The 20624-nt window shown below is 45.0% G+C and overlaps 1 protein-coding gene across 2 annotated transcripts in view; it reads left to right on the forward strand.

The window, feature by feature from the left end:
• Window positions 1-594: 594 nt before the first annotated feature.
• The window catches only part of ZDHHC14 (zDHHC palmitoyltransferase 14), a 67704-nt gene continuing 47674 nt past the window's right edge, over window positions 595-20624 (forward strand). Inside the window, exons 1-7 of one of the 2 annotated variants that reach the window (XM_085857999.1) lie at window positions 596-1102; window positions 15630-15802; window positions 15980-16138; window positions 16748-16885; window positions 17205-17253; window positions 17641-17743; window positions 17834-17943. In XM_085857999.1, the coding sequence (XP_085714125.1) occupies window positions 936-1102; window positions 15630-15802; window positions 15980-16138; window positions 16748-16885; window positions 17205-17253; window positions 17641-17743; window positions 17834-17943 (899 nt within the window). In that variant the 5' untranslated portion in view covers window positions 596-935. Of the gene's footprint in view, window positions 1103-15629; window positions 15803-15979; window positions 16139-16747; window positions 16886-17204; window positions 17254-17640; window positions 17744-17833; window positions 17944-20624 lie in introns of both variants that reach the window. The other variant, XM_085858000.1, reaches the window with a different exon arrangement.

Here is a 20624-nt window from a genome sequence, read left to right on the forward strand (position 1 = left end):
ACAATCCTATGAAAAATGCATATTTGTGAAGATCGGTAGGGTCCGAAGTTTTACGGTCATAACTTCGTCAAAAATGTTTTAATTGACTTCAAACTAAGACTAAAATATTCCTTATTCTATTCCTTATAATCAACATTCAGGTTAAGGATATATCAAATTTAAATTTGATCCCCAAAATAACTTTATGCCTTAAATGGGTGGGATTTGTTGTGCCTGGCACCACTTGTTTCAAATGTTTCGGTATTTGGGATACTTTCATGTTTCAAGGATCTTTAATCTATCTGCACCAAATACAGTCAGTGTACCTTGCATGGTATTGGAGAAGATCTCACCACCTCACCACCTCACCACCTTACCACCTTGACTGGAGCTCACCTCGCACCTTTCCCCATGACCGAGGCCATTGTTTCTCCCTAAACACGCCTGACTTGAACAACGAGGCGCAAAACCCGAAAACTGCTCATTCCAAAGATACACGTGACGTTAACGCAACACGCGACGTCACGATGAAAATTGACGTAATGAGGTACGCGTGACGTCATTACGTTGAGGTGGTGCGTGTGGAAAAGCGAAGCAGCGTAATGAAGTACGCGTGACGTCATTACGTTGAGGTGGTGCGTGTGGTAAAGCGAAGCAGCGCATGGCGCCCCACCCGCGACGCAGACGTTGTGTGCTACTGCAATGGAGCTTATACATTGGGCGTTGATCCTGTGGCCGTAGGTGCCGAAGTCGGCGACTCCGCTACATCTTGCGAAGGAGGGAAAGGCGGTTATTTCAGAGAAAGGAGAGAGAGAGACACAGAAACGGAACCTTGAGATCTGAGCGGTGCGAACGGGTGAGCCTCAGCGGCGGGCGGCGCGCCCGCCCTGGCGCGGGCGACTAGTCGAAACCGTGGCCTCAGCGGTGACTAGGCCGCGGTTCCCCGTCCTTGCGACATGGTGACGTCCAGCAAGGAGCGGGTTTGTCGGCGCAAGTGGGAGATTTTCCCTGGAAGGAACCGGTTCTTGTGCGACGGGAGACTTATGATGGCGAGACAGTCGGGCGTATTCATCCTCACTCTGTCTCTGATCGTCATTACCAGCGGACTCTTCTTTGCCTTCGAGTGAGTAACGTCACGTTCTTTGTCGCGTGTCTGTGTCTGTGTCCGAATCCTCGGTGTTCATGTTAGCTTGTTTTGATAACGGTGTGATAACTTGTAATATACACGGATGACGTGGTTGGTCCTCCCTTTACGCTTGGACGTGTATTCACCATGATTGTTAACTCTGCTGATTGGTGGTGCGGGATGTAATTAATTATTATTATACTTTGATCCGATTCGATTCGTTTCGGGTGGAATTGGAAAAAAAACGGTTTGTGATTGTATGTTAGTTTGTCATTGTTATTGCTCGTCGAGTTTGTGCGTGTGTTAATTACAGGTGTGTGGCTGTGTCTCTGGCTGCTTGGCTGCTTGCTTGGCAGTCTGCTGTCTGGCTGTGTCTCTGACTGCTTGCTTGGCAGTCTGCTGTCCGACTGCTTGCTTGGCAGTCTGCTGTCTCTGGCTGCTTTCTTGGCAGTCTGCTGTCTGGCTGTCTCTGGCTGCTTGCCCTACAGTCTGCTGTCTGACTGCTTGCCCTACAGTCTGCTGTCCGACTGCTTGCTTGGCAGTCTGCTGTCTCTGGCTGCTTTCTTGGCAGTCTGCTGTCTGGCTGTCTCTGGCTGCTTGCCCTACAGTCTGCTGTCTGACTGCTTGCCCTACAGTCTGCTGTCCGACTGCTTTCTGGGCAGTCTGCTGTCTGGCTGTCTCTGGCTGCTTGCCCTACAGTCTGCTGTCTGACTGCTTGCCCTACAGTCTGCTGTCTGACTGCTTGCCCTACAGTCTGCTGTCTGACTGCTTGCCCTACAGTCTGCTGTCTGACTGCTTGCCCTACAGTCTGCTGTCTGACTGCTTGCCCTACAGTCTGCTGTCTGACTGCTTGCCCTACAGTCTGCTGTCTGACTGCTTGCCCTACAGTCTGCTGTCTGACTGCTTGCCCTACAGTCTGCTGTCTGACTGCTTGCCCTACAGTCTGCTGTCTGACTGCTTGCCCTACAGTCTGCTGTCTGACTGCTTGCCCTACAGTCTGCTGTCTGACTGCTTGCCCTACAGTCTGCTGTCTGACTGCTTGCCCTACAGTCTGCTGTCTGACTGCTTGCCCTACAGTCTGCTGTCTGACTGCTTGCCCTACAGTCTGCTGTCTGACTGCTTGCCCTACAGTCTGCTGTCTGACTGCTTGCCCTACAGTCTGCTGTCTGACTGCTTGCCCTACAGTCTGCTGTCTGACTGCTTGCCCTACAGTCTGCTGTCTGACTGCTTGCCCTACAGTCTGCTGTCTGACTGCTTGCCCTACAGTCTGCTGTCTGACTGCTTGCCCTACAGTCTGCTGTCTGACTGCTTGCCCTACAGTCTGCTGTCTGACTGCTTGCCCTACAGTCTGCTGTCTGACTGCTTGCCCTACAGTCTGCTGCCTGACTGCTTGCCCTACAGTCTGCTGCCTGACTGCTTGCCCTACAGTCTGCTGCCTGACTGCTTGCCCTACAGTCTGCTGCCTGACTGCTTGCCCTACAGTCTGCTGCCTGACTGCTTGCCCTACAGTCTGCTGCCTGACTGCTTGCCCTACAGTCTGCTGCCTGACTGCTTGCCCTACAGTCTGCTGCCTGACTGCTTGCCCTACAGTCTGCTGCCTGACTGCTTGCCCTACAGTCTGCTGCCTGACTGCTTGCCCTACAGTCTGCTGCCTGACTGCTTGCCCTACAGTCTGCTGCCTGACTGCTTGCCCTACAGTCTGCTGCCTGACTGCTTGCCCTACAGTCTGCTGCCTGACTGCTTGCCCTACAGTCTGCTGCCTGACTGCTTGCCCTACAGTCTGCTGCCTGACTGCTTGCCCTACAGTCTGCTGCCTGACTGCTTGCCCTACAGTCTGCTGCCTGACTGCTTGCCCTACAGTCTGCTGCCTGACTGCTTGCCCTACAGTCTGATATCTGGCTGTCTCTGGCTGCTTGCTTGGCAGTCTGATGTCTGGCTGTGTCTGACTGCTTGCCCTACAGTTTGCTGCCTGGCTGTGTCTCTGGCTGCTTGCCCTGCAGTCTGCTGTCTGACTGCTTGCCCTACAGTCTGATGTCTGGCTGTGTCTGACTGCTTGCCCTACAGTTTGCTGCCTGGCTGTGTCTCTGGCTGCTTGTCCTACAGTCTGCTGTCTGACTGCTTGTCCTACAGTCTGCTGTCTGACTGCTTGTCCTACAGTCTGCTGTCTGACTGCTTGTCCTACAGTCTGCTGTCTGACTGCTTGTCCTACAGTCTGCTGCCTGGCTGTGTCTGACTGCTTGCCCTACAGTCTGCTGCCTGGCTGTGTCTGACTGCTTGCCCTACAGTGTGACTGCTTGCCCTACAGTCTGCTGCCTCGCTGGGTCTGACTGCTTGCCCTACAGTCTGCTGCCTGACTGCTTGCCCTACAGTCTGCTGCCTCGCTGGGTCTGACTGCTTGCCCTACAGTCTGCTGCCTGACTGTGTCTGACTGCTTGCCCTATAGTCTGCTGTCTGGCAGTCTTTGTGCCTGCTTGTCTGGCTGTGCGTGTCTCTGTCTCTGGACATGTATTTTATCTTGGGGTCACACTCTTGTGATGCCAATTAAGGCAGTGGAAAGGCCATTAAAAGTTTATAATCATCGTGTGTATCCTCCCAACCGCACCCTTCAATGTGCTTGAACTACTGCTCCAGTGGCTTGGTCCATCCGAGAATCGTGGCACCCACTGAAGGGAACTTCACACCCCCATAAAACATGTGATTGTGTACACTCAAACGTCCATCTTGTGATCAACAGTTTGATCTCTCGGCCTGCAGTTGGCCAAGCTCTAATTTGAGGCCTTTCGAAGTAAAGTGGGTTCCACCACAATGGTAGTTTTTTTTTTTTTTTTTTGGTAGAGGGAGGGAAAGTTCAGTTTCCCATGTGATTGGAATCTAATTGTACTCCCAGTGAACAAAGAGCTCTATCTGCTTTAAACATTTCCTTCAGCACCGCCATTAACACACGAGGTGTCCTAGCTTTGAAGGATTTCCTTGGTGTGCTCAGACCCTGTCTGTGTTGGAGCCCCATTTACTTCTCATTGGCTCGTGCACAAAACTGTCCTGCAAAAAGGTTTGTGTACAGCTTTGGTTCCATGAGTTTGGCCGGTACCGTAGGCATTCGTCGCATCCAGCATTTCATGGGTTTTGGATCTGGCACGCGTCCCAAGTTTGTCTGATTTGTGGCTTAATCTACGTTACCGGTACAGTACTACAATTGGTGAAGTAATTGGGAAGAACCAGCCACTCTGTCAGCAAACTTGTGGGAATGAGAAGAATCTGGTGTTTGCTTTCCAAATCGCTTCCTTATTTATACATTTACTGTAGTTACAGCAGGACATTAGCTTGCATGTGTGTTCGTATGTGAGTCGAGAAAGCAACCGATCGTGGGTTTGACTGGTGTCCTCATTGGTGTAGAGGCCTTGCTGTTTTTTTTTTTTTTTAACATTTCCTTTGTTTAATTGTTGTGTTTGTCTCTTTCTTCCTTTTTTTTGGGGGGGGGGGACAACTCTATTTTGCAACTACATTCACCCCGTGGTGGCTATTTTGGGTGCCATTATGGGCTCGGCCATAAACTGCCATCTTGCTGGTTCACCGGCAGGGCGAGGCATCCTGAGTAAATGGCACTGGCACCCTGAGTGCCCTGAGTAAATTATGAATTCCTCTAACTTACTCGGTCGAATATCGGGTCGGGTGTGGCCGTTAGATCGATCATCTTTTTTTTTTGAAAATTTGGTTGGCGAGAAAGCGAAGGAGTATTCGGTCTCTCCTCTGAGTCGTCTTGTCTGGGTTTGAATCTTTACCCAGCTATAAACCCTCACCCTTGTGCTTTCCCATACATGGTGTTCCATCCACGTTTGTTGTACATTGGAGGGACATTAAGCCAGAGCACCAGTCTGCCAATGGGTGTCGTAGGTAGACTTGGTTCCTGCAGTGTCTTTTGTGAATAGTATGTGGGCTTTCGCTGACACCCTGAACGAATTAATAATTCCTGGCCTGACTGACTGTTGGGAAGGCAATGGAAAGCCAGCCAGCATAAGCCCCGCCAAAAGCCTGTTTCAGCAGCATCGACACACTGTCAAGAGTGTGGGCATTGTTGATGGTTACTTGGAAGTACTTTTGTTTGATCATAATGCCTGAGAGAACCAGCACTTGTAAAGTTTGTGAAAATAATTTCCAAGTCAATATTTTGCATTTGCAAGACTCCACCTCGCATATATCGGACCACATCGTCACTTGGTCACTTTACCGCCTGGTGAGCATCGAGACAGTCTCTTGGTAGTCGGCGAAGAGTCGGAAGTGTCGCCCTCTTGGTGGAGGTTCACGGAAAACGTTGGCGGCTGGCGAGGGACATTTTCTCCCACGATCAATAGTCTTTTGGCGAACGATGCATTTGGCTCGTTCCCGCGAAGCCCAATCCAGGACATTCCGATCCTTTTCGTCCGGTTCTCTCCCATCATGAGAATCGGACACACTTCCCATTTTTTTTTTGCATGTTTTTTGGGGGGAATATTTCACCAAGTTTCAGCTGCTCTACGACTCCCGTTGCTCATTGATCGTAAACAAGTTTGTTTTGGCCACGATGCGAGTATGCCTTTGAGTTGGGTACTGATCTTCGCATTGTGTTCCTATCGCGACATGCCATACTTTTTTGATTGCCTGGAGAGAAGGCAATCCATTAATGGTTCCTGGAAAAACTCAAAAAAATATTGAGTATTTTGTATAATAGAACCCACACCCCTTCCAGAATTGAAAGGCATCAACTTCGTGTCGTATTTGAAGTTTCTGTGGAAGTAGCTTTCATAACCATTGTGTTCTGTGACCTTGATAATGAGGTTTGATTTCCCATTTGACATCATGAATGAAGAGATGGTTTGGGGGTCCTTTTTTTTTTAAGGTTAAAAGTCGTTTTGAAGAATTATTTGGAAGACGAAAGGCAGACTCTTCAAGATGATTAAAAAGTAAACGCACGTGGATGTGAGGTGCAGCTTTGACTGTAATTAACCTCCGCCATCGAAGATCGGAGGTTACTGTTTTCACCCCTTTCTGTCTGTCTGTCTGTCTGTTTGTTTGTTTGTGAACAGTATTACGGAAAAACTCCTCGACGGATTTCGACGAAACTTGGTGGGGGGATGAGGTATGGTCCAAGGATCATGCCATTAGATTTTGGACTTGCTCCAAAATCCAATATGGCCGCTATGGTGGCCATTTTGAAAAAATATTTGAATTTTTTTTTTGCATTTCTACATGTTATAAGTGATTTTCAACCCCCCCCCAAAAAAAATTGTTAGAGAAAAAAAAATTTTTGCAACTTTTTTTTTCAACAAAATTTCGATTTTTTTTAATTATTATTATTATTTTTTTTGCATTTCTCCATGTTATAAGTGATTTCCAACAAAAAAAACATGCCAAAATTATAATTGCGGCTGATTTTGGAACTTCAGGTGGATATACCCACGTAAAATCAATTTCTGTCTCAAGGAATCTAGTTATGACGAATGAATTGAGTATGTAAAAGTTAAAAGTTAAAGGGAAAGTTGCAAACTATAACTCTGTGAGCACTGTTGACGTCAAATTGAATGAATAGGATATCAGGTTCACTTGAGTGACCTTGCAGTATTGGCGGCGGAGGTTTTGCACTCCACCGAGTGCTTCCCCTCTAGTTAACCTCCGCCATCGAAGATGGATGGAGGTTACTGTTTTCACCCCTGTCTGTTTGTTTGTGAACAGTATTACGGAAAAACTCCTTGACGGATTTTGACGAAACTTGGTGGGGGGGGGGGGGGTTAGGTATGGTCCAAGGATCATGCCATTAAATTTTGGACTTGGTCCAAATAATAAAAAAAATTCCAAAAATTTTCGGATTTGAAAAATATTTGAATGTATATTTTTTTTTTTGCATTTCTACATGTTTTAAGTGATTTCCAACCACAAAAAATATTTGTTAGAGAAAAAAAAAAATTTTGCAACTTTTTTTTCAAAAAAATTTCTATTTTATTTTTTTGGCATTTCTACATGCGCGTCAATCTAGTTTAGTTTATTCAATCGTGGTTCAGTAGAGTCTGATCCGTTTTGACCTACAATGAATAGAATATCGGGTTCACTTAAGTGACCCAGCAGTATTGGCGGCAGAGGTTTTGCACTCTACCGAGTGCTCCCCCTCTAGTTGACAACCTGTGTTGAGGTGCTCAAACGAGCTCTAAACTGCCATTCTGGTGTTTTGTGTGTGCAGTCCCTTGGACGGACATTAAACCTATGGACCCATCTGCGAGCATTGGTCATTGGTTGATGTTGTAGATCCCGAGGGAGTGTTTCATGAACAGTAGGAGTGTTATTGCCGGCACCCTGAACAAATTCCAAATTCCTTCCTGGACTGACTGCTTGGGAGGCAAAGGCAAACCACCCAGTGTAACCGTGCCAAGAAACTGCTTCAGCAGCACCGCTCTGTAAGATGTGTTATACATTGATGATGATGAGCTTGCAATCTTGCGTACCCTCCACCACCTTATTCCCTCCATTGTCTCCCAACTTTGGGCCATGTGATGTGCGATGGTTCGTCAGCCTTGTGTTGCGCAGTTCGGTGGCAATGGGATGGGTCTATCTTCAATGTGAGCACAAGGTGCTTGGCGATCATTACCTCCACCACCCAAAGTGGAAGGATGTTGTGTTTTCACCTCTGTCTGTCTGTTTTCACCAAGGACAAATTGATTCCATTTTGTTGACGATCCAAATCCAGATCCGGAGACAAGAATTGTTAACCTCCGCCATCGAAGATGGATGGAGGTTACTGTTTTCACCCCTTTCTGTTTGTTTGTTACTGACGAAATCTAAAGATTTCGTAAATATATTGATGACTTCCGTTTCTGTTTGTTACTTACGAAATCTGAAGATTTTGTAAGTATATTGATGACTTCGGTTTCTGTTTGTTTGTTTGTTTGTTTGTTTGTAGGCACGATAACTCGAGAACGGAAGAAGCTTCCAATGTCAAATTACACCACACGATTCAGGAGGGTGATGGCGAGTGCTGATTAGATTTTGGTCAAAATCAGTCAAAGGTCAAGATCACGGTGAGGTCAAATATTCGATTTTTGATGGTTTGGTACAGATAACTCGAGAAGGAAGAAGCTACCAATGTCAAATTACACCAAGTGATTCAGGAGGGTGATGGCTAGTGCTGATTAGATTTTGGTCAAAATCGGTCAAAGGTCAAGGTCACAGTGAGGTCAAACATCCAAAACATTCGATTTTTTAATGGTTTGGTACAGAATCATCGTAGAAACTTCTGGTTTGCGTCGCTACCTTCTCGAGAGACAGCTTTTATTAGACAAGGTCAGAGGTCAAGTTGACGATTTCGTAAGTACCAGTCTATGACTGCTTGTTTGTTACTTACGAAATCTAAAGATTTCATAAGTATGTTGATGACTTCCGTTTCTGTTTGTTTGTTAGTTTGTTAGTTTGTTTGTTTGTTTGTAGGCACGATAACTCGAACGGAAGAAGCTACCAATGTCAAATTAGACCACGTGATTCAGGAGGGTGATGGCTAGTGCTGATTAGATTTTGGTCAAAATCGGTCAAAGGTCAAGGTCACGGTGAGGTCAAATATTCGATTTTTGATGGTTTGGTACAGATAACTCGAACGGAAGAAGCTACTAATGTCAAATTACACCACGTGATTCAGGAGGCTGATGGCTAGTGCTGATTAGATTTTGGTCAAAATCGGTCAAAGGTCAAGGTCACAGTGAGGTCAAACATCCAAAAAATGATAACTCGAGAACAGAAGAAGCTTCCAATGTCAAATTACACCACGTGATTCAGGAGGGTGGTGGCTAGCGCTGATTAGATTTTGGTCAAAATCGGTCAAAGGTCAAGGTCACAGTGAGGTCAAACATCCAAAACATTCGATTTTTGATAGTTTGGTACAGAATCATCGGAGAAACTTCTGGTTTGTGTCGCTACCTTCTCAAGAGACAGCTTTTATTAGACAAGGTCAGAGGTCAAGTTGACTATTTTGTAAGTACCAGTCTATGACTGCTTGTTTGCTTGTTTGTTTGTAGGCACGATAACGCGAGAACGGAAGAAGCTACCAATGTCAAATTACACCACGTGATTCAGGAAGCTGATGGCGAGTGCTGATTAGATTTTGGTCAAAATCAGTCAAAAGTCAAGGTCACGGTGAGGTCAAATATTCGATTTTTGATGGTTTGGTACAGATAACTCGAGAAGGAAGAAGCTACCAATGTCAAATTAGACCACGTCATTCAGGAGGGTGATGGCTAGCGCTGATTAGATTTTGGTCAAAATCGGTCAAAGGTCAAGGTCACAGTGAGGTCAAACATCCAAAACATTCGATTTTTGATGGTTTGGTACAGAATCATCGTAGAAACTTCTGGTTTGATACGCTACCTTTTCTCGAGACAGCTTTTATTAGCAAGGTCAGAGGTCAAGTTGACGATTTCTTAAGTACCAGTTTATGACTGCTTGTTTGTTTGTTTGTTTGTAGGCACGATAACTCGAGAACGGAAGAAGCTACCAATGTCAAATTACACCACGTGATTCAGGAGGGTGATGGCTAGTGCTGATTTGATTTTGGTCAAAATCGGTCAAAGGTCAATGTCACGGTGACGTCAAATATTCGATTTTTGATGGTTTGGTACAGATAACTCGAACAGAAGAAGCTACCAATGTCAAATTGCACCACGTGATTCAGGAGGCTGATGGCTAGTGCTGATTAGATATTGGTCAAAATCGGTCAAACGTCAAGGTCACAGTGAGGTCAAACATCCAAAAAATGATAACTCGAGAACGGAAGAAGCTTCCAATGTCAAATTACACCACGTGATTCAGGAGGGTGCTGGCTCGTGCTGATTAGATTTTGGTCAAAATCGGTCAAAGGTGAAGGTCACAGTGAGGTCAAACATCCAAAACGTTCGATTTTTTTATGGTTTGGTACAGAGTCATCGTAGAAACTTCTGGTTTGCGTCGCTACCTTCTCAAGAGACAGCTTTTATTAGACAAGGTCAGAGGTCAAGTTGACGATTTCGTAAGTACCAGTCTATGACTGCTTGTTTGTTTGTTTGTTTGTTTGTTTGTTTGTGAACAGTATTACGGAAAAACTCCTCGACGGATTTCGACGAAACTTGGTGGGGGGGGGGGGTTAGGTATGGTCCAAGGATCATGCCATTAGATTTTGGACTTTGTCCAAAATCCAATATGGCCGCTATGAAAAAGTATTTGATTTTTTTTTTTGCATCTCTACATGTTTTAAGTGATTTCCAACCCCCCCAAAAAAAAATTGTGAGAAAAAAAAAATTTGCAACTTTTTTTTCAACAAAATTTCGATTTCTTTTTTTTGCATTTCTACATGTTTTGAGTGATTTCCAACCCCCCCCCAAAAAAAAATTGTTAGAGAAAAAAAAATTTTGCAAATATTTTTTTCAACAAAAGTTCGATTTTTTTATTATTTTTTTATTTTTTGCATTTCTACATGTTATAAGTGATTTCCAACAACAAAAAAACATGCCAAAATTATAATTGCGGCTGATTTTGGAACTTCAGGTGGCTATACCCACGTAAAATAAATTTCTGTCTCAAGGAATCTCATTATGACTAATGAATTGAGTATGTAAAAGGGAAAGTTGCAAACTATAACTCCTGTGAGCACTGTTGACATCAAATTGAATGAATAGGATATCAGGTTCACTTGAGTGACCTCGCAGTATTGGCGGCGGAGGTTTTTCACTCTACCGAGTGCTCCCCCTCTAGTTTTTTAATTGTTTTAAGTGATTCTTCACGCTTGAGAGAGCCAGAAATGATACAGTGGTATAGCATAATATATATTTTTAAATAATTGGGCCCAATATGTTTTATGGGATCAGGCATTGCGTGGCGGAGGTATGCGCTTTGCCGAGTTCCCTTCTCGTTGTTTAGAAGTGGATTGGGATTGAAAGATTATATATATATATATATATATATATATATATATATATATATATACATATATATATATATACATATACATATATATATATATATATACATATACATATATATATATATATATATATATATACATACACATACCATATATAATGCACCCCTTTCACTTTGATTGTTTTTTTTTTTTTTAAACCCCATTCTCTCGTTTTTGGGTGATGAAAAGATGGATGTTACAAACCGAAGAGGCTGTCCTGAAATCTGTTGGGGTTGATAGACTTTTATCCTTTCCTTGATCCATTATTTTTGAAATGGATTGCTGACAATCAAGCTCCTTGTTTGATTCGCAGACAAATATTTATTCATCATGAATTTCCATCACAACTATTAAATTAATTTAACTTGGTCTTCAGTGCTCAAGTCCATGGCTGAAGTGTCCTTGACAAGACGCGCTCGTTTTGATTCTGAATCTTTACACTCGGTTTCCTAAAACATGAATGATCCTCACAAAGTGATCTTTTGGCAAGGGTCGTGCTGGGTGGTTTGCCGTTGCCTTCCTAGCAGTCAACAGGGACAGGCATTTGTTATTTGTTCAGGGTGCCAGCGATAACTCACCTACTCTTCATGGAATACGCCATGGGATCTTTGGCTTCCACCAACGACTATTGCTGGTGGAACAGCCCTCCGGCTTAACACCTCTCAGACGGTCTCAGACGGTTCTACACGTGAAACGCCAAAATGGCAGTTCATAGCTCTGTCGACAATCGAACTCAGGTCAAATAGCTCAGAAATTAGTTGATGCATACCTCGAGAGCAAGATGGCTTTCAATAAGGGTTCAAAATTTATGGTGTGTTTCGCAATGTTCAGCATTACAATGAAGTGTTCACCACCAAAGTTAGTGGTGACTCTAATTGTGAATGTCCTGAGATTCCACTTCTCCAACTTTTTTCAAATAGTTTTACTTCCCATTCGTACTTGTGAAATTGAACCGCCACCTTGCCGTTTTGGCTTTCGTAGCTGTCAGACAGACTGCTTAAAAATATATTTTGCAATCCTTGATTACGTGTTTGTGCGTGATCCGTCTGGCCGTGCTTGTGTTTGTTTAACATGTGTAATCGTGGTTAAATTGCCAAATAGTTGAACCCGAGCACTTCATCGTTCGAGTCTCATTTATCGGTGCTTTTTGTCACCCGATATATTGCATCGGTTTAAACTGCTGCTTCATACTCACTTGGTGTTGCGATTTTAATAGGGTGTGCAATGAACTCTGCGTTGGGCTTTTCCTTCATCAGTGCACTCGTCGGGATTCTCATCTTTAATGCACTCCGTTTCTGCACCGCTGACATCGCAAAGTATGTGTGCTAAGTGGCTTTGGTTTGTTGCGCGTGTGCCGTTGTACCAGAAATCGATGCTGGTTGAGAGTGTTCACGTGCGTCCGAGTGCAAGGCAAACCTGCCCTGCAGGTGCATGGTGTAAAAGCCGTAAATGCCAACTCTCCGTCAGTCTTCGAGTGCCACCTGGTTTTTTTGTTTGTTTGGTTTTTTTTTTGGTGTACAATGTCGAGGCTCATGAGAGAGCTAACACATAGAATGTGCAACAAGGGTAGCAGGAGATAAGTGAGGGAGGAGAGGGAAGGACAAAACAGTGGGGAACAGAGACGTTCGGAGATCTGTGGAAGAGAGAGGGATGGGACGGGGAACATGGGGAATAGAAGATGGACATTACAGGGGTATTCAGGAAGGAAAGCAGGGAATTTGAAGGAGATGTGTTTGAGGTTAACTTTGGGATTAACGAGTAGACAAAAAAAATTGTTTTGGATGGGGGAAGACAAGTGATGGTGGTGAACAGCTGTTTTGAAGACCTCTAAGGAAGAGTGGGATTGGAGAAAGTTTTTCCCACCAAAGGTGGGGAAAAAGAGTAATGAAAGAGTGAAGGTGAGCAGCAATTCTTGATATTGGTAGTTTTTGTCAGAAGGGGGTTGCTGGCAGACCTTGAACACCCAACGGAAATATAGGGTGGGCGACATGTCACAGACAGAGCAGGGGGGGCAGAGCAGAGAGGAGACTGGTGAAAACAAAAAGACCACCGACCTGCCTGTGGTGAGTGTGAGAGACCCAAAGACTCGGCCTCATTGTGGGAGATACCAATGATCCGAAATTCCTTGGTTTCCACAGCATGAGGCAGAGAAAGATGAGAGGTGGGATCACCAGCCCAGAGGGGAGAGCAGCACTCAATCAGGCTGCGGAAGAAAGCTTTGTATGTGGTCAGGAGTTCAGGTGTGCCAAGGAAGGACTTTGCACGACGGAGGATGCCCAGTTGGCGATTGACTTTGGAGGCCAGGTTGGAAATGTGGTTTTCCCAGGAAAGATCATGGCAGATGGTGAGACCCAGAAGCTTGAATGAAAAGACTTCAAGTGGATTGTTGAGAAAGTAGATGGGAGGGGTTTCCAGATGGTCCTTTCGGAGAGACATCATGAGAGTGTGAGATTTGTCAGGATTTAACGACATGTTCCACGTGTTGGACCAGCTTGTGATTTTACTCAGATCTGCAGAGAGCGAAGCTGCTGCTGCTTGCCGGTCTGAGGGATGACGGATGGTACAGCAGAGGGTGAAGTCATCAGCAAAGAGATAAAGAGGATTTTCCAGAGTCAGAGAAATCATTGATGAAACCAAAAAAAAAACAGGGCCCAGAACACTACCTTGAGGAACTCCAGTCTGGACAGGAAGAGGGGATGAAAGAACTCCATTTAGGGCCACATGTTGGCTCTGCAGCAGAGGAAGTCAGCAAGCCATGAGTGGATGTGGAGATTGCCTTGGATACCATAGGAAGAGAGTTTGGTGAGTGGGGCAGGGAGTCAGACCGTGTCAGAAGTACACAATATGTTGAGGGAGATGGCTCTGATTTTATGTCTGGCATTGAGGACCTCCATCCATTGTTGGGAGAGCAGCAGCAGCATATCCAGGGTAGAGTGACCTCGTCCAAATTCAAATTGATAATCGGAAATTTATGCTTTGTTTGAGTTCGCTCTTTGAGCTAATATTATGGATCCCGGGCTCTCGATGCCACATTAATTGGTGTGCTTCTGTGTGCGGTTTCGTGTAAGTTTATTTTCTGTTGCAAACCTGTGTCTGTGTGTGGCCCGTGCCTCTGTGCATCATGTGCGGGTGCCTGTGCCTGCGCGTGTGCTTGTGCATCGTGTGCATCATGTGCCTGTGTCTGTGAGTGTGCTTGTGTGTCTCTCTGTGTGTGTGTGTGTGTGTGTGTGTATGTGTGTGTGTGTGTGTGTGTGTGTGTGTGTGTGTGTGTGTGTGTGTGTGTGTGTGTGTGTGTGTGTGTGTGTGTGTGTGTGTGTGTGTGTGTGTGTGTGTGTGTGTGTGTGTGTGTGTGTGTGTGTGTGTGTGTGTGTGTGTGTGTGTGTGTGCATGCATTCACTGTGTATTACAATCTTAATTGAAAAGGGTTGGTTGTACCTCACGTAGTGATCCACTAACATTGCGGTACAGGCTCACCCATTCTTGATCCCATTGTTTCTTGAATCTAGTCCCTGCACTGACAGTCCACGTTGATCAATGTATGGTGACATTTTGAATATCCGCAGCACTCGTGATTGAATAGAATGTCCAGCTCGGCTATCCCTCCTTTCTCCCAGCCTGCAAAAGCAAAATTATTTCCAGGTATTTTGTTTTAGTGTCTGGTTATTCAGGTACCAACAGCTGTTTTTACAGCCATTTTTCCCTGCTGTGCAGGGGTTAGCTTTTCTTGAGGCAATGTTTTATGGCCGGATGCCCTTCCTGATGCCAACCCTGGTTGCCTCTTACGACACACAGGGATATGGTACACCTATTCTAACCGGGGCATACGCCGGGACCAGTACACTGGTACTCATTTCGCCGACCTCGGAAGGATGACAGGCTGAATCAACCCCCTGGTGTTGATTCAGCAGCCAACGGAGTTGAACTCAGAACCTTAGAATCCCAAGCCAGCCACCCTAACCACTAAGCCAACATCAGGCTCTGTCTGGTTATTCGGGTATAAAAGTTTATTTATTAATTTTGAGTGGTCACTGGAGATGTTCTTTGTGGATTCTCATCATCTGCTTGCTATGACGACGTGTTGTGCGGTTCAAATGATGTATGATTGATATGAATAGAATTTTTGCTGCAGTGATTAAACGGCTTTGCTGTGGCATTGCTTGCTGTCTCAGTATGCCAATCGAGCACTTGATGCCATAGCCGTAACGGAGGAAATGAAAATATCGATATCTCAAAGGCACATTTGGCAGCTTTGAAGCAAGTGAGACATACCCTTTTGAAAATTGTTTTTGTCACATAATTTTATTCTTCTCGATTTAACGCGTCATCCTTTGTCATAACCACCGCTGGGTTTTTGGTGTTCTGCCAGATGAGCGCCACAGTGCAGGCAGTAGGCATCGAGGGTCATGTTGATCGAGATTCGTGGAGGATGGGAACCCGTAGTGTTTGTGAATTCATGCTCTCTTTTGTCATTGTTCACCGTCCATGGACCTTTGATGTATCCTTGAGCAAGCGATGCACTCCTAACTGAATTTCCCGCGTTCACTTTCCTTCATCTCATTCTATCCCATTTGTTTTCAGCTGTCCGTTTTTGGCGGTGAAGTTGAGTCCGGCAATCCCCGTCTTGGGTGCTTTGCTCTTCCTTTTTGTGATGAGTAGCTTGCTGCACACGAGTTGCAGCGATCCCGGGGTGCTGCCCCGTGCTTCCCCTGATGAGGCCAATGACATTGAAAAGCAGTGTGCTGCAGCTGAAGGTATGTGAACCACATTATCGTTTTCTCCATCGTTTACCTTCTGTGGTTGTCGTACTGGTATTGTTTCAGAAGGCTTAGCAATTTGAAGCACTAGTTCTGGCATTTTGAATGACCCAAGTGTGATCTGATTCTCTCAATCCCACCGTCTCACCTCCATGTCGCCTTTCTCTCCCTCAGAGGTGCCCAAAGGCGGCCACCCACCTGGGTACCGGCCTCCACCCCGCATGAAGGAGGTGAAAATCAACGGGCAGACGGTTAAGCTGAAGTATTGCCTCACCTGCCGGATATTCCGGCCTCCTCGTGCCTCACACTGCAGCTTGTGTGATAACTGCGTGGGTAAGATATCTGGAAGTGGTGAAGGGATCGGTTGTAGGTAATGATGGGCCAGTGATCATATTGAAATGGCCGTGTTTGTGCTGCTGGTGGTTGTTGTGGTGGTGCTAGTAGTAGTGGTAGTCATAGTAGTGATGAGCTGTAATTGTAACTTCTCTTTTTAGCTTTTCTAGAAAGTATAGCTTCCATATTTGTCGGAAAATTGGATGTCTTCCACCTGCATCTGGTACAGTATTCCCAGAAACGGACTCACACATTTCAAGGCTTCAGACTGCTTTGTTTGTTCTTTTTGAACAAAGCCCGAAGTTTGTTTGCTCGTTTTGCATCTCGATTAAAAATAGTCCTCACTGTGGGAAGTAAACGGTGAAGGAGGGGAGGGGGTTGTGGCTCCATGTCTGCACGTGTGGACGAAGTGTATGGAATTCGGACACTTCATCCAGCGGTCCAACCACCGGCGTGGTCCAAGCAGAATGGATCACCCTGCCTTGTGCATAAACATGCTTATTGATCTGATGAGGTGCATAATGCAGTCTTTGATCAAGCCTGGTGCAATCCCGACTTTTAAATTATTTTTCCTTTCTTCTAACGCTCTTTCTCCCAACCCTGTCCCAGAACACTTTGACCATCATTGCCCGTGGGTGGGTAACTGCGTCGGGAAGAGGAACTATCGTTTTTTCTACATGTTCGTCCTTTCTCTGTCCCTCCTCACCGTCTACATCTTCGCCTTTATCATCGTGCACATTGCCTTGCGTGAGCCTCCGTCGCGATGCATCGTCGCAATGTTCCGTTCGCTCTTTATTCCTGATCCCGGTCGGATTGCGTCGTTCGGTTGGCCTTGCGGTTGCACTCCACCGTCTCTCGAGTGTTTGCGGTATCTTTTATCTCTTCCTGATTGTTTGGAGCTGAGACGGCGTAAGATCAGCCTCGTCGCGTTCTCCACCATGTAAGATGTCCTAGTTGTGGATGCAGTTTCTTTCCAGCCTCAGTGAAATAGTTTGGAAGTTTTGGGATGGAGATCTTTTTTATTTCTCCTTGTTATTGTAGTTTTTTTTTCTTTTTTTTTTCTTAGTGTCTCAGCATGGCGGATTTCTCAACGCACTCAAAGACAGCCCGGCCAGATATCCTCTCTTGCACCTTGTCATTTGCTGTCAAGGAACCTGTCATTCTACATTCTTGCCATTTGTGTTAATGCACTCAGGACAATTGCTTTTGTAAAGGAGGAAGTCCAAGTGTAGATGTAGATATATAGAATATAGATATACATATTACTCGACATTTTTTGATGATTTGTTAGTTTTTGTTTTTGATGATGATTTGATGTTGTTGAAATGAGTATTTTCATTCGGAAATGTTAAAACGCTTTGTTGTTTTTTATTATTCATTTATTTTACGAGCGTCTTAAATGGTCAAAAGAAGATTCCAGCAGTTCAAGACTTTTATTTATTTTATCTTGTTCAACGAACGAATTGTTTCCTTGATTCTTGCCTTTGCTTGGCGTGCCGCACCGTCTTGGAGGCCGTAGTTTGTTTCTTCTCTGTCTGGTCCATCATCGGCCTCTCTGGCTTCCACACGTACCTCGTCGCTTCGAACCAGACGACAAATGAGGATGTGAGTCTCTCGGAGACGCTCACCTTGTGTACCGTTTTCGTGTTGTCAGCCGTGGCACGTGACGTGACTCTGCTGTGTCTCCTTGCACAGATCAAAGGATCGTGGTCGAACAAGCAAGGCAAGGATGTTTACAACCCCTTCAGTCATGGAAACGTGTTTTCTAACTGCTGTGCCGTGCTCTGTGGACCCTTGTCACCCAGGTCTGTTGCGAGTGTGTTGCGGTCCCACCTTTATTTTTGATAATACGAGCAGGGACACATGAATGAGTTCTGTGGACAGCCCTCCTTTAATTTTGGCGTTATGTAGGTGACAAAGCGCTGCTTCACATGCTCCCAGAAGTTTGTGTTTACTGCTAACAACTTAGCGTTTATTTTGGCCATCTGCACACTTATTTCCAAAAAATAGTGTTATGAATTTGTTTTATCTTCCCATAGATCAGACGTTGAAGGGAGAATAAATTATTAATTGCAAAATGAAAGTGTCAATAATGGTGAATGAAAGTGACAATCGAAAAAAAAAATGTTGTTTTATATATCTCGTGAAAACAAATGTTGCAAATTAGCGTTTTGGAGCATTGCCTTTGTTTCATTTGGCATCATTTATGCTTTGTGATGGTGAATAATAGTAATAATCATTAAAAATTAAAAAATTAAAAAAACTACCACTGTATTTAATTGGTGGATCAAGGGGAAGGAAATGGGGGAAGGGGTCCTGGTTATTCAATTTTTACATATGGCTTGCCCCTGAGTTTATACAATCGCACTATAAACAATGGTGTGGGTTAGTCGGCCTACAGCATGTTCTGTCCCTCTCCTTGTCCAGAATTGATTCTGGACGGCAAAGATGCGCAGATTGAGTGCATCTCCTGCTGTACTCATTGTAATGTACAGCTGTCCGTGTGCAAAACTCTGGTGGTAGCAGGACTGCACACTGCCGCAGGCTCTGACCCTGGCTTTTGGCGATTGTCTTCGCTCACCTGACCGGAAACTGTCGTCTGCTGAGTTTGAATGGAATATCTGTGTCAGAGAATTGAGAATTCTCGGATTGAGGAGGAGAATAGACCCAGCACGCTCAACACTGAGCATCCACACTTTAAGAAGATTATCGGTTACCTTTGTTAAGATGTGACGTGTTCCGTTACAGTGGTTATTACGAGGATTGAGATTTCGCAACAGCATGGTGGGAGTGTTAACCTTCAGTGACATCTTGTGCCGTGGCAGAGCTGAAAGATTTATTGAGTTAAGAAACTCAGGTAGATAAAGGGCAGATAGGTTTTGAACTGCTAAAGAATCAACACTTTTGATGATGAAAGTGTCACCCGACAGGTGGTCAACGATCTTGCTGTTGAGAAAATCAACCATGTCATTCGTTGTGGTTAAAATCACAGTTGAAGCCGACCACTCAGAATTTGTATGATTGGACGGTTCTTCAAGTCCAGCAAACACCCATTTGATAACGTCATCTTCCAAGTTCACACAAAGAGCAGGTTGTAATGCAATTATGTCATCCTAAATGTTACCCTCCACAGAAGACAGGTGGCCCTAACCCAGTTGCAACAACCAATCGGCATAATGCTCGAGTCGTTTTTGACTTCTTTCTTTCATACCTTCAAGTCGATTGAGCACGCCCATATTGGTTCACGAGTCAGTAAGTAACCACTATATTCGTTATGGGTGTGTGTCTGTCTGTCTGTCTGTTCCCGAGCATAGCTCGGTGGGTTTTGATCCGATCCTGATAAAATTTGGGTGGGAGGTTTATATCATGATCTAGTTGTGTTTTCCTGAGAATGGGCATGCTGCGCCCATAAAAAACGTGTTTTTAGAGGGTAGCTGATTTCAAGTTGCATCTTCTCCGAGGGGTTTGTCGAATCTGGCAGGGGTTTCGGTATTTGGTTAGCCTAATGGCACCTGCATAGCCCCACGGAGCTCAATTTTTTTTCATTTTCGTCCCAAGGTCAAGGTCACAAGGTCACGAACTTAGAAAATGTCAAAAAAATCTAAATTTGGCATTGAGCTCCTCGGGTTTTCAACTGTTTCGAATGAAAGTTGGTATGCAAGTAGTGCTCTTCGAGTACTACAACTTTCATCATTTAGGTTTTTCCCCGATTCCTGCCAGTTTGCCCGTGGCGTCCCCTCGAAGGTCAAAAAATAAAAAAAAGGCGAACCGTGTACATTGTTCGTGAACCATTGCCGTCTCCAGACTTGTTTGTTTTTTTTAGTTGGTGTCATGCATTATCACCACACTGGAGTTTTTCGTGCAGGAGTTGATTGTCCCCCTCACCCCATCCCATCGTTCTTCTCTACCACCAGCCCCAGCAAATTAGTTGCTGCTTCTTAGCGGTTATAAATCCACCGCTTCTCATTGAGTCATGAATAGTACACCGCTTTAATCCAGTAACTTTGCAGTCACGACAAAGGGATTGCAGTGTGCGTGCATGCGTATGTGTGTGCCCTTCATAACTCCAAAGCCATAAAGCCTAGCAGCCTGAAACTTTGGATGCGTAAGATGGGAACTCCAAGGAAGTGCAAGAGTGAAAATTGGGTGTTTGGGTTAATTAAAACACCCTTTTTGAAGATAATTAACTGCCTTATTTAATTATATCCTCCATCAGGCGATCCTCTGCCACCTCGCTCTCTCGGGTCTTCAGGCGTATCCTGGGTTACCTCGCTGGGGTCTGAAGCCGCCATGTATTTTTTGGCCTGCTCAACCATGCCTTGACATGGAACAGGCCACAACGATTTCTCGACAGTTTTTTTTTCTTCACTTTCCTCACTCATATTATCGAATTCCTGTTCGTCATAGGTACGAATCGCTGGATACATTGCAATGCTTATAAACGCCCGGAGACACCAGCGTTTGTGGCTTTATTTCATTTCCGTAC

Source organism: Eptatretus burgeri, chromosome 15 (assembly GCF_056783735.1).
Source record: "Eptatretus burgeri isolate ZD-2024b chromosome 15, Ebu_testis_v1, whole genome shotgun sequence".
NCBI classification, from domain to species: Eukaryota; Metazoa; Chordata; class Myxini; order Myxiniformes; family Myxinidae; genus Eptatretus; species Eptatretus burgeri.